The sequence below is a fragment of the Rhodamnia argentea genome, chromosome 3 (genome assembly GCF_020921035.1).
Source record: "Rhodamnia argentea isolate NSW1041297 chromosome 3, ASM2092103v1, whole genome shotgun sequence".
NCBI lineage: Eukaryota > Viridiplantae > Streptophyta > Magnoliopsida > Myrtales > Myrtaceae > Rhodamnia > Rhodamnia argentea.
In genome coordinates, this window is record NC_063152.1 from 9,077,010 (window position 1) to 9,098,396 (window position 21,387).

Genomic DNA, 21,387 nt, shown 5'->3' on the forward strand with positions numbered 1-21,387 from the left:
ACGACGATGATATCGTCCCTCGAGGCGACTAGATTATTGGAAGATGGGTGTTATGGTTATTTGGCGTCGGTGGTTGATACCTCTATTGAAGAGCCTAAGCTGGAAGACATACCAGTCGTACAGGAGTTCCCCGATGTCTTTCCTAAAGAATTGCCAGGCTTACCACCGGAAAGGGAAATTGAATTTGTGATTGAATTGATTCCTGGAACGGAACCAATCTCCAAGGCGCCATATAGGATGTCATTGTCTGAACTTAAGGAACTCAAGGTTCGGATGCAGGAGTTACTGGATAAGGGATTTATCCGTCCTAGTGCATCGCCTTGGGGAGCACCTGTATTGTTTGTAAAGAAGAAAGATGGATCGTTGCGGTTGTGCATTGATTATAGACAATTAAATCGAGTAACAATCAAGAATAAATACCCGTTACCAAGGATCGATGATTTGTTCGATCAATTGCAAGGAGCTTCAGTATTTTCTAAGATTGACCTAAGGACAGGGTACCATCGGTTGAGAATTAGGAAAGAGGATATTCCTAAGACGGCATTTAGGACGCGATATGGACATTATGAGTTTACTGTGATGCCGTTCGGATTGACGAATGCTCCTGCTGCTTTCATGGATTTGATGAATAGGGTATTTAAGGAATTCTTGGATCGTTTTGTCATTGTATTCATAGACGATATTTTGGTGTATTCAAGAAGTCCCGAGGAGCATGAACAACACTTGAGGATAGTATTGGAAACCCCGAGGATACATCAGTTGTATGCCAAATTTAGTAAATGCAAGTTTTGGTTAGCTCGCGTGGCATTCCTGGGCCATGTGATTTCTGGAGATGGCATTGCCGTTGACTCTGCCAAGATCGAAGCAGTTATAAATTGGCCAAGGCCTACGACGGTGACCGAGATTAGGAGTTTCCTAGGATTGGCAGGCTATTATAGGCGATTTGTGGAAAGATTTTCTGCTATAGCCTCGCCTTTGACACGACTACTTAAAAAGGACACGAAGTTTGAGTGGACAGAAAAATGCGAGCGTAGTTTCCAAGAACTCAAGCATAAGTTAACTACTGCTCCTGTCTTAACAATTCCATTTGGTCCTGGGGGATTTGAAATTTATAGTGACGCTTCGCATAGGGGACTGGGTTGCGTCTTAATGCAGCATGGAAGAGTAGTGGCATATGCCTCTCGGCAATTGAGACCTCACGAAATGAATTATCCAACGCATGACTTGGAGTTGGCTGCAGTTGTGTTTGCCTTAAAAATTTGGAGGCATTACTTGATTGGAGAAAAATTTCAAGTGTATACTGATCATCGAAGTTTGAAGTATCTATTCTCACAGAAAGAATTGAATATGAGACAACGCCGATGGATGGAGTTGCTTAAGGATTATGACTGCGAGATCCTATACCATCCGGGTAAGGCGAATAAAGTCGCAGATGCCTTGAGTAGAAAATCGGGGATTGCTCAATTACATGTTAGTGAATGGCGTTTGCTTGAGGAAGTTAGGGATTCTGACTTTAAGTTGGAAGTAAGTCGTCCGTCGAGTCTAATCGCCACCTTGAGAATTGAACCGGAAGTGCAAGAGAGGATCAAGACCTTGCAATTAACGGACCCCACCGTCCAGAAGATCCTGCAAGAAGATTCGGCTAAGAGAAGTGCCGACTTCCATGTAACCAATGACGGAATTTTAAAGTTCCGTGGACGTTTAGTTGTGCCTAACGACAAGAGGCTAAGGGAGGACATCTTGTCAGAGGCACACCGTAGTAATTATAGCATCCACCTTGGAAGCACTAAGATGTACCAGAATTTAAAACAACATTATTGGTGGAGTGGCATGAAGGGAGACATAGCTAGACACGTGGCGAAATGTCTGACTTGTCAACAGGTTAAGGCACAATATTGTAAACCTGGAGGATTGTTACAGCCGCTGGAAATTCCTGAATGGAAATGGGAGCATATCACAATGGATTTTGTGATGGGATTACCAAGAAGCCAGCGCGGACATGATTCAATTTGGATCATAGTGGATCGATTAACGAAGTCAGCTCACTTTATCCCGGTTAGAAAGGATTTCGCCTTAGATAGATATGCAGATCTCTATGTGAGGAATATTGTGAGATTGCATGGAGTTCCTGTGACTATCACGTCAGATCGTGATCCTAAGTTTACTGCTACTTTCTGGAAAAGCCTACAAACCGCTTTGGGGACGAAGTTGCAGTTTAGTACGGCGTATCATCCGCAGACGGATGGTCAATCCGAAAGGATAATTCAGACGCTCGAGGATATGCTACGAGCTTGTGTCCTGGACTTTCAAGGTAACTGGGAGGAACAGTTACATCTAGTTGAATTTGCCTACAACAATAGTTATCAGCAGAGTATTCAAATGGCACCGTTCGAGGCATTATACGGTAGGGCTTGTAGAACACCATTGTGTTGGGATGAAGTGGGCGAAAGAAAAATTATAGGCCCTGAACTAGTGCAACAGTCAATGGAGGCCGTCAAGCTCATTAGAGATAGGCTGAAGACAGCACAAAGTCGTCAGAAAAACTATGCCGATAGAAGACGTAGACCTTTGGAGTTTCAGGTAGGTGACCATGTCTTCTTGAAAGTGTCGCCAATGAGGGGAACGTCTCGCTTTGGCAAGAAAGGAAAGTTAAGTCCGAGATATGTGGGACCATTCGAGATATTGGAAAAGATTGGGAATTTGGCATATCGCCTTGCTTTACCGCCGAAACTTGCTCGGGTTCATAATGTGTTTCACGTTTCGATGTTGAGGAAGTACGAACCAGACCCCGCTCATGTACTAAGCTATGAAGAGATCGAATTGGACGAGCGAGCATCGTACGTGGAACATCCGGTCAAGATCGTGGATCGAAAAGAGCAAGTGCTCCGAAATAAGACGATCCCGCTAGTTAAGGTAATCTGGCAACATCACGGGACTGAAGGAGCAACCTGGGAAAATGAAGAGGTCATGAGGCGTACTTATCCAAGTCTTTTTGAGGAAATGTCACTGTAGTTAAATTTCGAGGACGAAATTTCCTAAGGTGGGGAGAATTGTAACACCCTAGAATTTTGTGAGCTCAAAACAAGGATATTATGAAGGCGGACCCACTTTATCTCTTAAGCTTTCTTTGGTCAAATTTGGCAACTCCTTTCTCCCTCTCTCTACCACCTTCCACTCTCTCTTTCTGCCGCCCAAGTACACGTACACCCTTCTTTCCCCCTCCTTCTCAACCGACTTGCAGCAGCCCTTCTTTTTCCTCTTCGTTCTTCATTTTTCAACGACAACACCCACTCCACGAGCTACCAGGGAAAACTACGACATTCATAGGACTTCCTCGACCGTCGCCAATCGTCCGTCACCGCCGCAGCTCGCCGGAGAGCGGGAAAACCAGAAGCTCAATCCGGTTCCCCTGTTTTGGGGCCGGTTCTGTGCGAGCTTAAGCTCGCTGGTTCCACCACCTCCAGCTCCCATCTCCGGCCACTTGCAACCTCCTCAGACACCCTGCGATGTGTCCCAGCAGCCGCAGCCCTTAATCCCGCCGGCCACAGCCCCGAAACAGCCCAAAATCGTTCCTCCCCTGCTGCTGTACATTGCAGTTTTTAAAGACTGACTTGGAGAAACAGAGCCCGTTCGCATAGCAAACGGACCCGAAACCACCCCAAACTTTGTACACACCTTCCTCTACCTCTCTACGACGTTTCCATCTAAAGAAAACCCCCAGATCAGTCCTCGAAATTGAAACTGTACACGTCGCCGTCCGGACTGCTCAATCTGCCCTGTTTTCGGAGAAACCGGACTGTTCTGCACCGTTGTTGTTCGGTCGCCTCCGGCCACCATCCGCCGCCCCTAGCTGGTCCCGAAGGTCATCATCGACCTGTAGGTGAGTCCCCCAGCCTTCCCCAACCTCGCCTCAGCCTGTGAGATCGTTTTTCCCCCAAATTCAGCTCGGTTTCCCCTGTTTTTACCTTCGTCGGTTCTGTTTTTCAGCTTCCGTCGCTGGTCGGACCTCCAATCGCTGAGCTGCTGCCGTTTGCAGCGATTTCACCGCCGAACTCGTCACTATTTTCGGTCGTGAACAGTGTCGCCGGAACAGTGTTGCCGGTGAACAGTATTTTCCGGCGTGAATTAATGTTAGGCGAGGAAGTGAATTATTTTCCACTTCCTCGCCTAACAGTGTCGCCGGAACGATTTTCGGCCCCGACCTTGACCACCGTTTTTGGTGAGTTGACCTCTAATCCTTGATTAGGTCTTTAATTACGTTTGGATTAGTCTTCCTGTATTATTAAGCGTTTAGGTAATTCGATTAGGGCCGGTTAGGCGAGGAAGTGGATTTAGGTTAAATAGCCCTAATCGGTTGGGTTAGTCATATTTATGGCTGTCTGATTGAGATTGCTTATTTTGTGCTTGGCCTTGCTTGATAGTGAGCGAAGGATTGATTAGCCAAGAGCGATCGATTAGTTAATAATTGATTAACGATAATTTTTGTTGTTATGGATTTTAGTTGACCTAGTCGATTTGGGTTCATATTTGACTTGATTTATTAGCATGGATTGCCTATAAATAGAAGGCCATTGACTGTCATGATTGCATGATCGTTTGATAATTCTCCATCATGTATTCACATGCAAAAGCTGGTAGATAGCAATATGCATTCAATTGTCTGTGGTGATGCACACAGCATGAAAATGGCCTGTGGTCAAGTTTTGGACATCCGGTTATAATTTAAATAAAGTAAGTGGAATGACTAATGGATGAATTGAGTGATCACATAATGGATGATGATTCGTGGCCTGTCAAGTTCGTATCGTATCTTTTTGTACGGATCACACGACTTGTCGGTTGCCCGACCTTTCATGTCGAGTCATGGATTGTCGGATGCCGGTCGCAGCTTGTGACGGACCGAAGCCCTTTAGGGGAATGCCTACTTGAGATATCGAGTTATCGCTTGTGGTTGCCGTCGCCGAAAGGAGTCGGGACGATGCCTGTTTATCAGAAGTCGATTCCGGCATTGTGTTGTGCGGGTCGAATTAATGGACCCCAGCATTGCGTTGTATGGATCCAAAGAATTTCATTCACGAAAATCATCATTAATAAATGGACTACGTGTGATGTCCAGTGTTGCTTTATGGTTGAGTATACCATGGTTCTTGATTGCCTCGATGATCGTCTCGAGTTGGCATGGTCTCACGTTATATTCATGGTGCACATATGTATGACTTAATATCAAGTAAGTTGCATGTGATTGATATGAATGTGTGATTGCCTGATATGGTATCTGGACGAATCATTGCCCTAGTCGAGGCTTAGGCGTTGACTCGCTGGGATTTTTATCTCACCCCTTTGTGGGAACATTTTTCAGGTCCGAGGTGATGAAGTTCGTAGGCTGGGAGCCGTTGACTCTTTTTGGAGTAGATGAGGATTTGACCTTGCGTTGTCCGTAGCTCTATAGGGCTAGCTATTATCTAATAGATATGTATTTTGATATCCTACTTTTACGGGTGCTATGTTTGACTATCCCTGTTGTTTTGTATGGTTGGGAGTTTGTTCGTTTCCGCATGTGCCATATGTTATCGTGGGTCGATAGCGTACCTAGGACGTTATCATTATGACCCGAGGCGATTTGGTAGGGATATTACGTACCCGAGGGTCGGGGCGTGACACTTCATGTCACTACCATTACGCGTAATTTGCTTTCTGTTCGCAATTTTACACGTGATAACAACTGCTTCTTTGAGTTTCATCCATTTCACTTTGTTGTGAAGGATTTGCAGACCAAAACACCACTGCTCCAAGGTTCGCTTAAGGATGGACTATACCGGTTGCCAGGTCTTTATGCCTCATCTCCATCTGCCAACACCATCTCACTTGACTCTTCCGCCACCGCCACTACTTGGCATGCCCGAATGGGTCATCCCCAACAAAGCAAAGTGCGCTCATTGATTCATTCAAATAATTTGCCATGTTCTACATTTGATTTCAATAAATGTGCTTCTTGTTTGTTAGGCAAATCTCATAAAACACCTCTACCTCTAACTCATAGCATTAGTAAAGCGCCTCTCGATTTAGTATTTGCTGATCTATGGGGACCTGCTCCAATTGATTCCATTTCTTGTTATAAGTACTTTGTTATACTTGTTGATGATTTCTTGAAATATACTTGGTACTATCCTATTCAAAATCGATCTATGGTCCCTTCTATTTTTGAAAAATTCAAGACTATGGCTGAGAAACAATTTGAAAAATCCATCAAAGCTGTACAGTCTGATTGGGGTGGTGAATATAGAACCCTAAATAAAATTTTTTCTAACAATGGAATTATCCATCGTGTAGCTTGTCCACACACTCATGAGCGAAACAGAGCAGTTGAGTGAAAAATTAGTCATATTGTTGATATTGGCCTTACATTATTGGCTCATGCATCTCTTCCTCTTAAGTATTGGCCTTATGCTTTTGAAACCACCATTTATCTTATTAACAGATTACTAATACCAGTTTTAAATAATATCTCCCCTTTTCAAACGCTTTTTAATCAACAACCGGAATACAAGTTTTTGAAAATATTTGGTTGTGCTGTTTTTCCTTTATTAAGGCTATACAATTCGCGTAAATTTTCACTCCGTTTTACTCAATGTGTGTTCTTAGGATATAGCCCATTGCACGTTGGTTACCGTTGTTTACATTACAAAACTAGACGCATGTACATTGCAAGACATACTCATTTTATTGAAAATATTTTTCCATTCACTACATTTGGTTCACATACTTCAAAAATACTCTCACCATCATATCCTTGGCTGACGATCTCCACGGCTAGTGTGTCCTCCCACGCGAACCATGGTGCTAATGGTAATATCCTGCCTTCTACGCCATCATCTAGCACTGCCCCACCTATCTTTGAAGAACCATCACCGACATTATCAAATACTAATACTACTTCAACGTCTAACACATTGGTTTCTAGTCCGCCTAATGATGGTACAGGTTCTAACGAGAATCTTTCGGATGCCTCCCCACCGCAAGCTATTTTAATACCTCCACAACTGGCCTATCAAGCACCAAGGACCCATCCAATGCGGCTGCGTCAGAACCCAAAGCGCAACAGTAAATATCCATTACCAGATGTGAACTTGACTGAAAGCTGTTCTAAAGAAGAACCACGGTGCTTCACCGAAGCTAATAAACATGAAAAATGGAGGGAGGCGATGCTTCAAGAATTTAATGCTTTGTTGCGTAATGGAACATGGGTTTTGGTTCCACCGAATCCCAAAGCAAATGTCATGGGCTCCAAATGGGTTTATCAAGTCAAGACACGTGCAGATGGCTCGATATATCGATATAAAGCCTGTCTAGTGGCCAAGGGCTACAATCAGCAAGAGGGTATTGACTATACGGAAACGTTTAGTCCCATCGTTAAAGCAACCACCATCCGTACAGTTATTTTATTGGCGGTGACAAGGAATTGGAAACTCCGGCAATTGGATGTTAGCAATGCATTTTTAAATGGTAACTTGACTGAAGAAGTCTGCATGGCCCAACCTCGGGGCTTCATTGATTAAAAAAAGCCAAACCATATATGCAAGCTACAAAAATCCTTATACGGATTGAAGCAAGCACCGCAGGCTTGATTCCACCGATTGAGCATCTTTTTAGAAACACTAGGATTTATCGGATCAAAAACCGATACTTCCCTCTTCATACTACATCGGCCCGATTTCTCCATTTACATGCTTATCTATGTTGATGACATTGTTATTACATGATCAAACTCGACATTTATTCAAGACACTATCGAACGCTTGAACAAATAGTTCTCCATGCGGGACTTGGGTGACCTTAATTATTTCCTGGGAATTGAGGTGGTCAAACATCCATCCGGGCTCCTCTTGTCAAAACAAAAGTATGTTACAGATCTCCTCCACGGAACCAGAATGGACGATATTAAACCGGTTCACACACCCATGGCTACAAATACCAGTTTAACAATCAAGGCAAGCCACTTGAAGATGCCGGTTTATACGGGAGCACCGTAGGAGCTCTTAAGTATGCCACCCTCACTCAGCCAAATATCTCCTATGGGGTAAATAAAGTCTTCCAGTTCTTGAAAGAACCAACGGAAGACCATTGGAGTGCGGTGAAACGCATCCTACGCTATTTAAAGAAACCATTTCACATGGACTGCTTATCGGTTCTCAATCCTCCACAGAACTCCATGCATACGGTGATGCAGATCGGGCAGGTTGCCCCACCGATAGACGATCAACATGAGGCTATGCAATTTATATGGGCCAAAATCAAATTTCTTGGTCAGCTAAGAAGCAACATACCATTGCACGTTCCTCAACCAAATCCGAGTATCGAGCATTGGCAAATGCCACAGCAGAAGTGGTATGGCTACAATCGTTGTTACAAGAATTGGGCATCTCTCACTCAAAACCCCCTATCCTTTGGTGCGACAACCTAGGGGCAACGTATCTTATGGTGAATCAAATTTTTCATGCTAGAACAAAGCATATCGAGGTAGATTTTCACTTTGTCCGCCATTTAGTGTCACAACGCAAACTTGAGGTTCGCTTCATATCCACATGTGACCAAATAGCGGATATCTTCACCAAGCCTCTTACACGTTGTCGCCATGATCTGCTCAAATCCAAGTTGAAGATCATCCAAAAGACCTCCTTCAACTTGCGGGGGCCTGTTAAGGAATGTAGTTAATATGTAACGGACAATTCAAAATTATTCTGTAATTAATATTATAACATCTGTATTTAATATTATAACGTCTGTAGTTAATACTGTAACGGACTAATTTTGAATTAGTCCATTAATGTAGTTATATTCTGTAGTTAATATTGTAACGGACTAATTCAAAATACTTTGAATTAGTCATTGTAGGAAAACTCTATAAATACAAACGCTATCCTAGAGTTGAGGATAAGCAAAACTCATTCTCAAACCTTGAGTCTATTTCTTACAATATGATGGACGGGCCCTGAAATCCTCTTGCTTATGACATGTTTATTGATTGATGGTTGACTCTCATACTGGGCTAGCTTATTGGATTTTTGCTTATTCAAACACTTTAGAAAATTTTTAAAGTCACGTCCATGTGATCCCTAATATCGTTAACAAACAAGAAGTGTAAATATTGGTTCAAATCCATAACACATACAATATTCTGGATTCATAAGCGATACCCTCAAGTTTCTTCTAGCTTAATAAATTATGTCGTAATAGTGGAATGAGGCACGCCATGTGAAGCAACCATCGGCATTTCCCACTTTAGTCATAGCATATAAGATAATATATGGAGATGTGACGAAAGTATTCCTAAAGGTTTTTTTATTTATCCGCATATTTATTTATTATTGTGTTCTCATTTGATAAACAACATAAAATTACTATTGCCACATAACTGAACTCTTGTCACATTTGATAGGTCTGAAGCGGACTTGGTGAAATCGATTGTCCGAAAAGTGTTGAGCGAACCGAAGAAACAGTTTGAGTTGGATATTTCTGAGAATTTGGTCAGAATACAAAATCATGCGGGGAATATTATGGAATTTGTGGATGATAAATCTCATGCCATCCTATTCGTTGGTATTCACGAAATGAGAGGCATTGGTAAGACCACTCTTGCCAAAACCATCTGCAACAAGCTCTCCAATCAATTCAAGCATCACAGCTTCATTCCCGATATAAGAGAATTATGGAAGCATAATGGTGCATATTGCTTGCAGAATCAGTTTATCTTTGATATATTTAAGCGAGAAAATGAAGTTCATAATGAGGATGAAGGGACTAAATTCATCTCCTCCAAGTTTAAAGGTAAAAAGATCCTCGTTCTTTTTGATGATGTGGATAATGTCATTCGGTTGAAACGTTTGGCTGGTAAACGTGATTGGTTTTCTTCGGGAAGTAAGATCATTATTACCACCAGAAACGAGAGCATTCTTGAAGAGGTTGGGGTGGACTATTCCTATGACCTTAAGGAAATGGATAATGATCAGTCTTTGATTCTATTTAGCAAACATGCGTTTCGAAAGGATTCTCCTCCAAGGGAATTTAAGGACCTCACGAATGAAGTTGTATCCATCACGAGAGGACTTCCCTTGTCCCTTGAGGTTTTGGGTTCTCTCTTGTGTGGAAAAAAGCTAGCATTCTGGAGAGATACAATAGACAAGTTAAAAAAAGTGCCTCCTAAGGAAGTGAGAGAAAAGTTAAGTATCGGTTATGATGCATTAGAGTACGAACAAAAGCAAATATTTTTGGATATCGCTTGCTTTTTCATTGGCACCGACAAGAGAATCGCATCCTACATGTGGGAGGCCTGTCACTTTTTCCTTGAGGAGGGAATTGATGTATTGAGATTCATGTCATTAATAAAAATTGGAGATGATCATGAGCTGCGAATGTATGACCAACTAAGAGATCTCGGTAGAGAATTAATTCGCGAGGAAAACCAGTGGGAGCCTTAGAACCGTAGCAGGCTATGGGACTCTGAAGAAGTCCAGAAAATGCTAAAGGAGAAGAAGGTAAAACGTTCCGTTCTTTTGCTCTCATAGTCCACATTCTATTGTTAGAGTAATGTTGGTTCACTACTTAGTGCTTCCTCTAAAAATCAATAATATATAGATGTTAAAGTTAATATAATAGGACTAAGATGCCCGCATTTCTCATGACTTATTTAAAACTTGCCGAATAAGATAGGAACATGAATATCATGCGAGCGTAGCATCAAGCGTATTTTATGCAATGACCATGAAGTATGTGATTGTATTTGCATTTGTGAATTTAATCATAATTCTGACTCTAGTACTTTTAATCCATCATTTGATTTGACTCGAGTTGTTGCTTTAACAGACTAGAACTCATATGCAATCTCAACGTGCGACCGATGTATAATCTCGAGCCAATTCATTTATTAACAAATTCTAAGCCAATGTCTATTTATTATGTCTTTCGTTGATTAAATAAACTAAAATAACCAAAAGAAAAACGAATATGTTATATATTTTAGATACGACTAAAATTGTATAGATAAATTTTACAACTGAAAAAGTACTGTTTTATAATATTGTTTCAGTATTTTTGCATGACTCCATTTCGCTATTCATCCATGGTACTATAATGAGCAATGGCGGTTACCCATGGCGATTTAACAATGATTACTGATGAAATTTGTAGAGGGTGTGAGCTTTGTTCTACGATTTTATGGTTAGCCTGTATTTTATTACGTTTGAAAGGTTATGTTATTTTTGTGGTAGATTCTGAAGGTTAGGCCTTGTAGACGTTTGAAAGGTTTTGCTGCTTTTGTCCCAAGTAAAAAGAAGTTGGGCTTAGCTTCCTCTTTCACATTTCATAAATGCTTTGCGCTTTCAACAATTAATCTTTTTTTAATATACATCAAAGTTAATAGGTTTGTTTAATTTTATTTATTGTACTTGAGTAGCTCAGTCATCTATGATTATGAATATATCAAATTGTAATCTATAGTTAAAATAAAATTCATGATACTATAATAAGTTGTAGAGAATATTAATATATCTAATATTAGTAAAATAATAGGTACATAATATATTAATATAACTACTATCAGAACATTCAGTTTCTTGTAATTAGTTATTATCACTCCAATGGAAAATAATAGTATTTGTTCTTTTTTTATTGATCGCGTAAGTAGCATAGACGAGTAATATACACGAAATTAGTATTGAGAGAAAGATATATTTCTATTAAAATTAATCAAATCAACTTTAGATTTTGCACATTGCAGCCCTTGTCAATAGGATATTAAATACGTCGGTTGCTCGGTCCATCAGACGATCGAACCTTTCACCGTAGTTTTCCTTACGCCTGAGCCCAGGAACCTGCGTCAAGATTCCACATAGAAGCGATAGAAATGAGCATAAATGCAACACAAAGAGGCTAGATATGCAAGAGAACAAAATCAAACCTTCATTTGATCCAAAACAAGGTTGGTTCCAAGCAACACATCGCTTCTCAGGGTGTTCTTTGATCCATTTCTCAGCCCAAGTAGTTTTTCCAGAAGCTGGCAATCCCACCATCATTATTTCACAGCAGCTAATATCAGAGAAAGCAGGACCTAGAATGGCCTTCTGATCCTCAAATGCACAAGCCCAAGGCTTAAAACCATCTTCGGGAACCAATCCATCTTCAAGACTAAAGTGCATCTCTACTTCAACATTCTTCAATAGTATGTGCGGAAAGAGCGCTGATTTCCACGGTACATTACTTGCTGCAGTATCCACTCCAAGACCCATCCCACTGGCATCAAACTGCTTCGCAACTCCCAGCCACTTACCATTCTTTGAGAAACCTATGGACGCCAGGGGCTTACTCTCAAGATCAACAGCACAGAAAATCGTGTCACCAACTCCAAACTTTTCACCATAATCCAAAAAGTCGTTTTCAGTTGAAAACTTTGCAGTCCCTCCATATCCAAAGCTGCAGGAGCTTTCTCCAAGGCTTCCCACTGGTTTGTCCCCAGTCGAGACACCAACACGACAAAGATGCTGCTTGTCATGGGGAGTGTCATCCATTTCAACTGGCTGAGTTGAGACAACGTTGCAGCCAAAACAGTATTTCCCCCCCCCCATCCTCCCTCCAATATTCCAGCATTAGCACGCGCACCAGATCAGCAATAAGCAAACCCTTTCTCATGAAGTGCGGATCCTCGAAGCCCATTGCCTTCCACATTAAAATCTGCACGAGGGAATACGTGTTTGCACCATCAGTTCGGTCAGCAAAACAAGAAAGAGTTTAGACCTTTTGACATATGCAAACGACAATACACTTGATACTTTGGTAAAGACATACGTGAAGTAAGAGCACAAGTACCACCATGCATAGGCTCATATATTTCCATTGTATGCTTTTCGACAACCGTGCCAAACACCATCCTCGACTGAGAAAAATACTAGAGGAGAACATTCAGAACGTATGCCACAAAATGAGGCAATTGACGGATATTTCCCACATTGACCATCCATCTTTTCTCTCAAAAAAACATTACACCAGTGACTCACATAACTATGGATGCCATAAGACACTTGACTAGTCTTAACAAGAATGGACATTTCTTCGGATTTGATCTCTCTGTTACACGAAATTAAAAACCAAACTGTCACTAGACAGTACTGTTCCGTTGAACTTCGCGCAGCCGACCCAAACACACGCACTTTGCTTCCTGACCACGCACAGCACAAGCAATCACGGTCATGACCGATAGAATCGACGACACCAAGCCAACACACGATCGATCGAGAACTCCATCTGACCCCTCGCACGCACAATTCTCGGACCAAACGAAAGAAACGTGTCACGATCATTCCTCCGTATATCACCAAAACAGTCAGAGAACAAACGATCAAAGAGAGAAACACTCTTACGAAGCAGGCACGATCAACGAAAAGTACGAAGAGACAGAAAAAAAAAAAAAGGAGGGGAAAACGAAGGGGAAAAGGCGGTACCTAAGTTGCAATCGGCGGGGTTGAGAGCCACACGGTGGTCGGGCTTCGACTCCGAGGCGTCGCCGCGTCTCGTCCTCTTGAGGTTCTGCTCGAATTCGTCTTCTCCGGAAGGTTCGCGTTTCAGAGAAGCCATTGCCACCGGGCTCTGAAGCTGAACCACCAGCACCGGCACACAGAGAGAAAGAGAGACAGAGACAGAGAGAGAGGAGGGGCCCAAACGAAACGTGTCGTCGTGTATTTAAAGGGATCGGAAGCGGAGTGGGACCCACAAGCCAATAAATTATTTCTTTTTATTTTTATTTTTTTACTTTTTTGCCCAAAAAAAGTTTACACGATAGTTGGATTAATTAATTAAGGGGAAAAGGGCAATGGAAGAACTAATTGGGCTTTGGCAGTGTCTATCGTGCTCACGATCCGCGTTTAAGGTTAATGAGCTCTTTTTTATTTTATTTTTTTGGTCGAACAGGTAAATGGGCTTCGAGGGCACCTTAGCTCACCTTGACATTTGAAGTTAGATTTTTGTTTCGAACGAGTCGATTTTGGTTAGGTCCAAAACGAGTCGGTGATGGCTCACTAGAATCTTTTGGCATGAAAAAAAACAAGTCGATTTGGATCGGATACATTTTCAACCCATCTAAACCCAACCCGACCCGACTCGCTATAGGCGTCAAAGCCCACCAATGAGCTCTTTGACACACCTGTGCATGAAAAGATACTATTGTCCATTTTAACCCATCACATGATAAGACATGATGCTTACGATTGTAGTCATGTGACGCATTAGAGAATAATAATCATCAATATGCATATCTACGAAAATTAGTCGGATATACCACGTTAATCGGACGACCAAACACATGTACATTGCCCTAACGAAGAGAGAATCGGTATGCCACGACATTTTCCCGTGGACCGGTCCTGCTTTTCGACAAGTTTAACAATACTTCGTCTAAATCCTATCAAAGTACCCTTTGCATGAAAAGATTATCATTTGGTCATCATCATTCATCATACATTAGTTACATCGAAACAAACCCCAGCCGAGACAAACTCATACTCTACTTTGAGCGACTGCCCAAAGCTATGCCGCAAATCGCTATAACTCGTTACAAATCGCGAGAGCTCAACATTGCTGAATCACTGCAGATCATGGATTTGCCTCTGCCATCAATCATTCAATATTTCCGATCCGTGAAAGACGTGATATAGATTGATGCAAAGTTTTTAAGAATTCTCAAGAATCCTGTTGCCCCTTTTCAGGGGACGCAGCCTCAAGATCAGCACCTCCATCTCCATCATCCACGCTGTTACGTGCGGAATCGAAAGGAAAGCTCCAGATTGAGAGACAGTTCTCATCACCTGCAAAAGACAAGACAATACAATGTAAACGAAGGGCAACAGTAAATTGTTGAGCTGATCAAAGGAGAGTGCCCACATGCGCGGCTGGCAAGAGATATCCACTCTAATCCGTGTAATTAAACTTGCAACAAATTTTATCCAAGTACATCATCGAAGAAAAGCAGAACAGTCTATGGCTGTTGAAACTAGCAAAAAAAAAACTTCAAGATGGCATAATCTTAGCTCGCCGAAGAACTTGAAAAACAAAAGGATATCTTTTCCCCAGGAAAATTCCAAACATTGGTCTGTAGAAGACCCTCAAGTGGGACTTTGGGGATAAAAGGGAAGAACAAGAAGAAGAAAAAACGCAATGGAGGACAATCTTCTAGGGGACTTTGGGGAAAAATGGGAAGAACAAGATCAAGAAAAAACCAAATGGAGGATAACCTTCTAGGGCCCAATATTTTGATTGAATTCGCACAATCACCAAGGCGATCAATCAACAAGGCAAAGTGAAATATGCTGCAAGCTTTAACAGGAAAAGGTGGACATCTATGATACCCCTCAAATGAAATACTGCATCATCCTCCTCAGGAACCTCAAATCTTCAGTGCCCAGAAGAAGAAGCAGCCATCGGCAGAAACGGATGAAAAGAGAAGCCATTTACTGTATCTGGATTATCACGGAAGACAAGGAAATGTCCATCATCAGGCAAATCAAGTACAACTAAACACAATACGCATAAATGGACAAGAAACCCTTCAATTACAAAGTATCAGACCTGATGCAGCCTGAAAGCCTGAAATGCACTGGCCAGTTTGAAGATCATATATATGAACTAGACCATCCTGATGGCAAAGAGTCAGAAAGAGTAGACTATTGACGATATAGTTCGCTACAAATGCAAAAGCAGCATGGTACCTGACCGCCTGTACCAAGATATCGACCTAGAGGTTCAACATCAAAGTATATACGCTGGTTGGTATCTTCAGATGACCGGTACAACCTATATAAACAATTGAGGGACAAAAAAAGTCACTTCAATGATACGGAAAAACAATAATGATAGCAAAAGCGATTACTTGAGGGGAAAAAAAATCCGCCTTGGGAGAGGCATATTAGCAGGAAATATTCTACTTTCTTATCTAAGACCCAACATTTCATTAAAAATATGTTATTCAGTTGCATGGAAAGAGGAGCTTTGCTATCATTAGAAAACAATACTCACTTGTAGACGACATCAACAGCCTTGCGAACATCCCAGCACATCATGAAAGGGTCCTACAAGAAATTTAAGAAGAGACATTGTCAAAGATAGACATGCCTAAAGTAAACAATGCATAAAGAATGTTTACCATGATTCCTGAAGGTTAAGTCCATCCCAAAACACTACAGTGGTTCTCGCACAAATTCAGAATTTAGACTCTGTTTGATCACAGGAAAAAGACAGAATTGAGACGAAATGTTTGTGCATTCATTTGGAGAGTGACTAGAATTAAATATGTTCTATCTTATCCGGCTTCACCAATTAACACACATCCCAAATCAGTGAGTGCCTGGCTACTTGGTAGGTCACTGTGTCTGGAAAGAACAGGGCAGGATCATACGCGAACACACACACACTCTCTCTCTACCAACCGAAACCACCACCCCCCTCTCCCCCACAAAAACAAAAAAAAAAAATAATTAAAAAAAAGCCGCTCATCTTTTCCTCTTCCGCCACAATCGCCACCCCCAATTCAAACCAAAGCCATTCCCTGCCACCTAAGAGGAAAGCGTTCCACATTTAGCTTGTCATTCAAGCAAGTACAAGACATGAAAAAAGGATATGTTTCCACGATTATCACCATTAGTAGCAGATTAAACAAATCTGCATATCTTAAGAGGCAACAACGAATTCAATCACTCATCATCACAAAGTAATTGTTCCAACTTTTATCTAATTAATCGATAAAAAAACTCTGGAAATGCCCAAATAAAATGCTTCCATCACACGCCATTGCATGAGAGAGAGAGAAAGAGAGGGAGAATGTTAGAGAGTCATTCTATATATTTTCAAGAAAAGGAAAAGAGAAGGTTTAGAGTATTCTACCTTTCGTCCTCCAGTATACAAGTAGTTTCCATCTTCGAAAATAACACCTGGAATTGCAAGCTTATCACCTATAATTTCTTGAGAAATAACTATCACATAAGGGAAATCCAACCTTCTGGCACTTACATGGGTAACCCCGCCTTGTTGACCATGTAGGATGTACAAGAGTTCCATGTTATCTTCTCTGCAGATTGCAGTAGTCTGCCAGCATTCCAGTATGAGCTGGAGAGAAAGCAATGGCAGATATAATACCTGCACAAAAGCAATAGCCAGTAAGACACTAAATTCTTCCCTTTTATCTCGCGATCTCAATATTATCTTGAATCATTATATAATTAGCATGCAAATCCAGGGCATTCAGGAGATATGCTATTTCCCTTTACATGCATTGTATATCAGCCCCATGGCAAAATAAACAGAAAAAGTCAGCCTTACAATCCAAAGTATTCCATTGAAGTTGAAATACTCAATTCTTCTCGACTGGAGTTTTTGAATTCCTCTTTTATTTAACTTGTCAGACAAATATAAAGAAACAGCTAAACCAGGACAGGCACAACAATGCACCTGTTTGACCTTCTTTGTTTCCTTGAAGTGTTGAGTGCTTCTCAAAATCTCTACCAGGGCGATGTACGTCAAACACTCTTATGGATTTGTTATATCCAGCAAAGATCCTTCACATGAACAGAGGATGTAGGTTGAAACTTTAATAGACTTAAAATGCTGTAAACCCAGCGTATAGAGAATAGCTCCAACAAACTAAATCATTCTTGATAACCCCAAAAACCACTAAGTAACCAAACACCGACATTTGGAAATTCGGATAGCAGAGCATAACCTACATCACCAAATGCTGATTTCTTTCAACAATAGAAGGTAAAGTAATGTACAATTTCAAGGGGAATTAGAGTGAACCGTTGACATGTGGGAATTTAAGAGTCTTCAAAATGGAATGTTAACCTTACTTGTTCCCCGCAGGATTAAATGCAATTGAAAATGCAGCTGTAATTTCATCCACAGCATCATAAGCCCTGTACGTGCAACGTAGCTGCAATGTCAATTGTACGAGTCAATAAAATTTCCTCTTTTATGTCGAGACAATTGAAACAGAAGTTGTACAAAGAAGATTGTAAAGGAGAAAATGAGGGGTATGCAGACAACAGAGTAGCTACAAAGCATGTCTAAGATGTGTGATAAGCTCAGGGTCCACAACTTCAGTGTACCCCTAAATAACTATATGGCTTCCATAAAGTCTCCCTAGAGTTCTTGAAACCTCTAAACTAAGCTTAACAATTCTGACATGTCCAGTAGTAGCATCCCAGACATGAATTGGAAGATCACGAGTAGTTGACGCGAATACACAGCTAACTGGGTCTGAAATATGAAAAACTTCCACACTCAATTCTAGCTGTAGCTAATTACCAGAAGAAAATTAAAAATAGCTGAAAATATAACCATGTTACGTAAAAGAAGAGTAAAATTTAAAGAGACAACCTGTAGCAGACATGTATGGGTACCAACAGAAATCATAAACCGATTCCCCTTCTGTCACAACAAGATTTGCTGTGAAGGAATCTGCAACCAAAGAGAACTACATGAGACATAGACCACCCAATGTCTGGATTTGCTAATATTTGGTTGTAGATATTACTAGCAAAATAGTCTCAGCAGTCCTAAAGCTAACATCTTTTCAAGCTACTTAAATACACAGAAACAACACACATAATAAATGACCCCAAACTCCTTGCGAATGTGTACCTTGATCAACATCAGACGAAATTGCCTTCGCGCTGTCGTCAACCCCATAGTCTGGTCTGATCATGAAACACAGCAATTAAAGTACCACCAACATCGCCACTTCTCGTGAACTACTAAACATCAAAAGGAACAGAAAAATCAGCAAGCACCACCATTGTCCCAAAACAAACTTACAAAGTGAACACACGAAGTGTATTGTCCTCTGAACTACTGAGAAAGCAAGTCCCATCAGGTGACCTAACGAAGCCCAAAAAAGAAGAGGCAATCATCGCTCCAAAAGCCACAGCACTACTCAGAATGCGGACAACCAAACACCCATCAAGGGAAAACGAAAAATTATGCACCATTTGACGCCTTTCAGAAAGTTGTTCGGCTTCTGGTCAGTTCTGAACTGTTTGTGGAAATGATAGGCTCTTTGAGGAGGGACATCGAACCGAATCGCGGGCCATGAGTAGTCTTGATGAGCGGCCACTGTGGGTTCGTCGAGCGGGCTCAGTTGACGCTGCTCTTCTTCTTCAACCATCCTCGTGCGAGAGAAAAGAGTGTGTGTTGAAGAGCGTCGAGCACGAGCCGTGACAGATTTCTCGAGGGGTCGCCGGCGAGTTGAAATCTGATTTTTCCAACAAGTGCATAGGCCGCCAATGGGCCAAAAGAAAGGGCAAGTAATAAGGCAGCTTTTATGTGGCTAGTTGCGATACATTTGCTCTAATTTTTTTTATGACACAAAAAATCTTAAATTTATATCCATATAATACATTTATCTCAAACTTTTACCCATGTGACATATTTACCCCAAAATTTTTATTATGACACCAAAAACCCCAAACTTGTAGGCATATGACACATTTATTCCAAATTTTGAGGTAAATGAGTCACGCGAATACAAGTTTAGGATTTTTGATGTCATAAAAAAATAATTTGAGATAAATATGTCACATTGGTATAAGTTTAGGATTTTCGGTGTCATAAGAAAAAGTTTGGGATTTTTTATGTAACAAAAAAAAATTTAGGGTAAATGTATTACAGTTGATATAATTTAGGGTAAAAATTTATGCAAGTAAAATAGGGTCTAAAATAAAAAATAAAAAATAGGGTGTAAAATTTCCATCAAACAAAAAAATAGGGTCTAAAATTTCGAATGAAACGGTAGCTAGAATTGAGGTATTTTCTTTGGAACCCTAAAATGGCAACGTTAAGAGTCACGTCTTACTTCTTTTGGGCAGCAAAGAAGCACTTCGAGTTTGTCATTTGAAATCAAACGCAATCGAAGGAGCTACTTGCTTGCTTATTCATAAATTTGCGAGCACCGCAAGGAGTTGTTGCTTCACTTGAAAACAAGGAGTTGTGTTGAAACTAAAATCAAATTGTAACGATGTCTATATAGTTAAGCATAAATACGTGAAATAAAATACATATTATGATACTCGGGATTTCGTGTGACCTTCCAACAATGCACATAAATAAGGAAAAATTTCAATTAGGAGCCTAAAGTGCCCTTATTTATCAAATAATGGGTTGAAATGAATTTTGCTTTAAATAAGAGCCTAAAGTGGTCATTATCTCAAATAAAAGCATGAAGTGGTCATATTAGTCTCAAAGAAGGGCTTGACTTGGCCGGCCAAAGGACAATTTCGTCTTTTTACTTTTTATTTATCTTTTCTACTTTTCTACTTTTTTTTTTCTTTTTTTCCTCCTCCCGCTACCATCGGACTGGTGGAAGCTGCTGGATTCGGGGGAGGGATGCCCTCGGTTGGGCAAGCGAGGGCGAACCACAACAAATCCGACGAGGACCATACTCAGAGTTTTCGGCAATCGACTCGCTGCCAATGGATCCTATCCCTTCTTAGGAAAGGCATGTTCAGAAACTATTCTACTTTCTCATCTAAAGACTCAACATTTCGGGAAGAATATGTCATCCAGTTGGACGGAAATAGAAGCTTTGCTATCCCTAGAAAACAACACTCAATTGTAGACAACATCAACAGCCTTGCGAACACCCCCAGCACATGATAAAAGGGTCCTACAAGAAATTTAAGAAGAGACATTGTCAGAGACAAACATGCCTAATGTAGAAATAACGCTTAACGAATGTTTGCTCATGATTCGTGAATGCTAAGTCCATCCAAAATGCTCCAGTGGTTTTTCTCACAAATTGGGAACTTAAGATTCTTGTGTTTGATCACAAGATAAAGACAGAATTGATACGAAAAAACTTTTCGATTCAACCTGGAGAGCTAGTACATGAAAGAATTAGACATGTTCTCCTATCTTATCCTAGTTCATGTCCCATATTAGTTAGTGTCATGTCGGTTGCTAGGTCACGTGTGCTGGAAAGAACTGGGCGGAGGATCATGCACACTCTTTTCCGCTTCCGCCACAATCCCCACCCCCAACTCAAACCCCAAAGCAAATTCCCTTCCACATAAGAGAAAAAGCTTTCCACGTTTATCTTGTCCTTTGTTGTTGGGACTTTATATCTGGCTCCATATTTGGGTATATCCAATCTGATGGGACTTTGCATTTTGCCAAAGAGGACACCATAACTCCTATTAGCTTGTATAAAAACCAAAGAACATTCAAGCAAAGTCCAAGACGTTAAAAGAAAAAAAAAATGATATCTTCCCATGATAATCACTATTAGAAGCAGATGGAATAAATTCGCATACCTTAGAGGCAACGAACGAATTCAATCACTCAACATCGCAAAGTAAT

General features: G+C 41.0%; 2 protein-coding genes and 2 long non-coding RNA genes across 4 annotated transcripts; 1 reads left to right on the forward strand and 3 right to left on the reverse strand.

Moving 5' to 3' along the window:
• The first annotated feature begins 9,608 nt into the window (after positions 1-9,608).
• Positions 9,609-10,475, forward strand: LOC125314073 (disease resistance protein L6-like). Its single transcript, XM_048275528.1, has one exon. The coding sequence runs from the start codon at positions 9,609-9,611 to the stop codon at positions 10,473-10,475; it is 867 nt and encodes a 288-aa protein (XP_048131485.1).
• Positions 10,476-12,691: 2,216 nt separating this feature from the next.
• Positions 12,692-13,665, reverse strand: LOC125314387. The gene is made up of 2 exons (XR_007197881.1): positions 13,491-13,665; positions 12,692-12,723 (listed from the first exon to the last, which is right to left on the reverse strand). It is a non-coding gene; the product is annotated as an uncharacterized LOC125314387 (long non-coding RNA).
• A 799-nt stretch (positions 13,666-14,464) lies between these two features.
• On the reverse strand, positions 14,465-15,451 carry LOC125314390. The gene is made up of 2 exons (XR_007197884.1): positions 15,390-15,451; positions 14,465-14,849 (listed from the first exon to the last, which is right to left on the reverse strand). It is a non-coding gene; the product is annotated as an uncharacterized LOC125314390 (long non-coding RNA).
• Positions 15,452-15,589: 138 nt separating this feature from the next.
• Positions 15,590-19,274, reverse strand: LOC125314074 (telomerase Cajal body protein 1-like). The gene is given in 13 exon segments (XM_048275529.1): positions 15,590-15,676; positions 15,750-15,834; positions 16,057-16,109; positions 16,921-16,967; positions 17,043-17,125; positions 17,127-17,172; positions 17,485-17,591; positions 17,883-17,965; positions 18,218-18,291; positions 18,412-18,492; positions 18,676-18,731; positions 18,850-18,912; positions 19,020-19,274. Coding segments are annotated over 13 exon segments (1,044 nt in total). The 5' UTR covers positions 19,199-19,274.
• Positions 19,275-21,387: the final 2,113 nt, after the last annotated feature.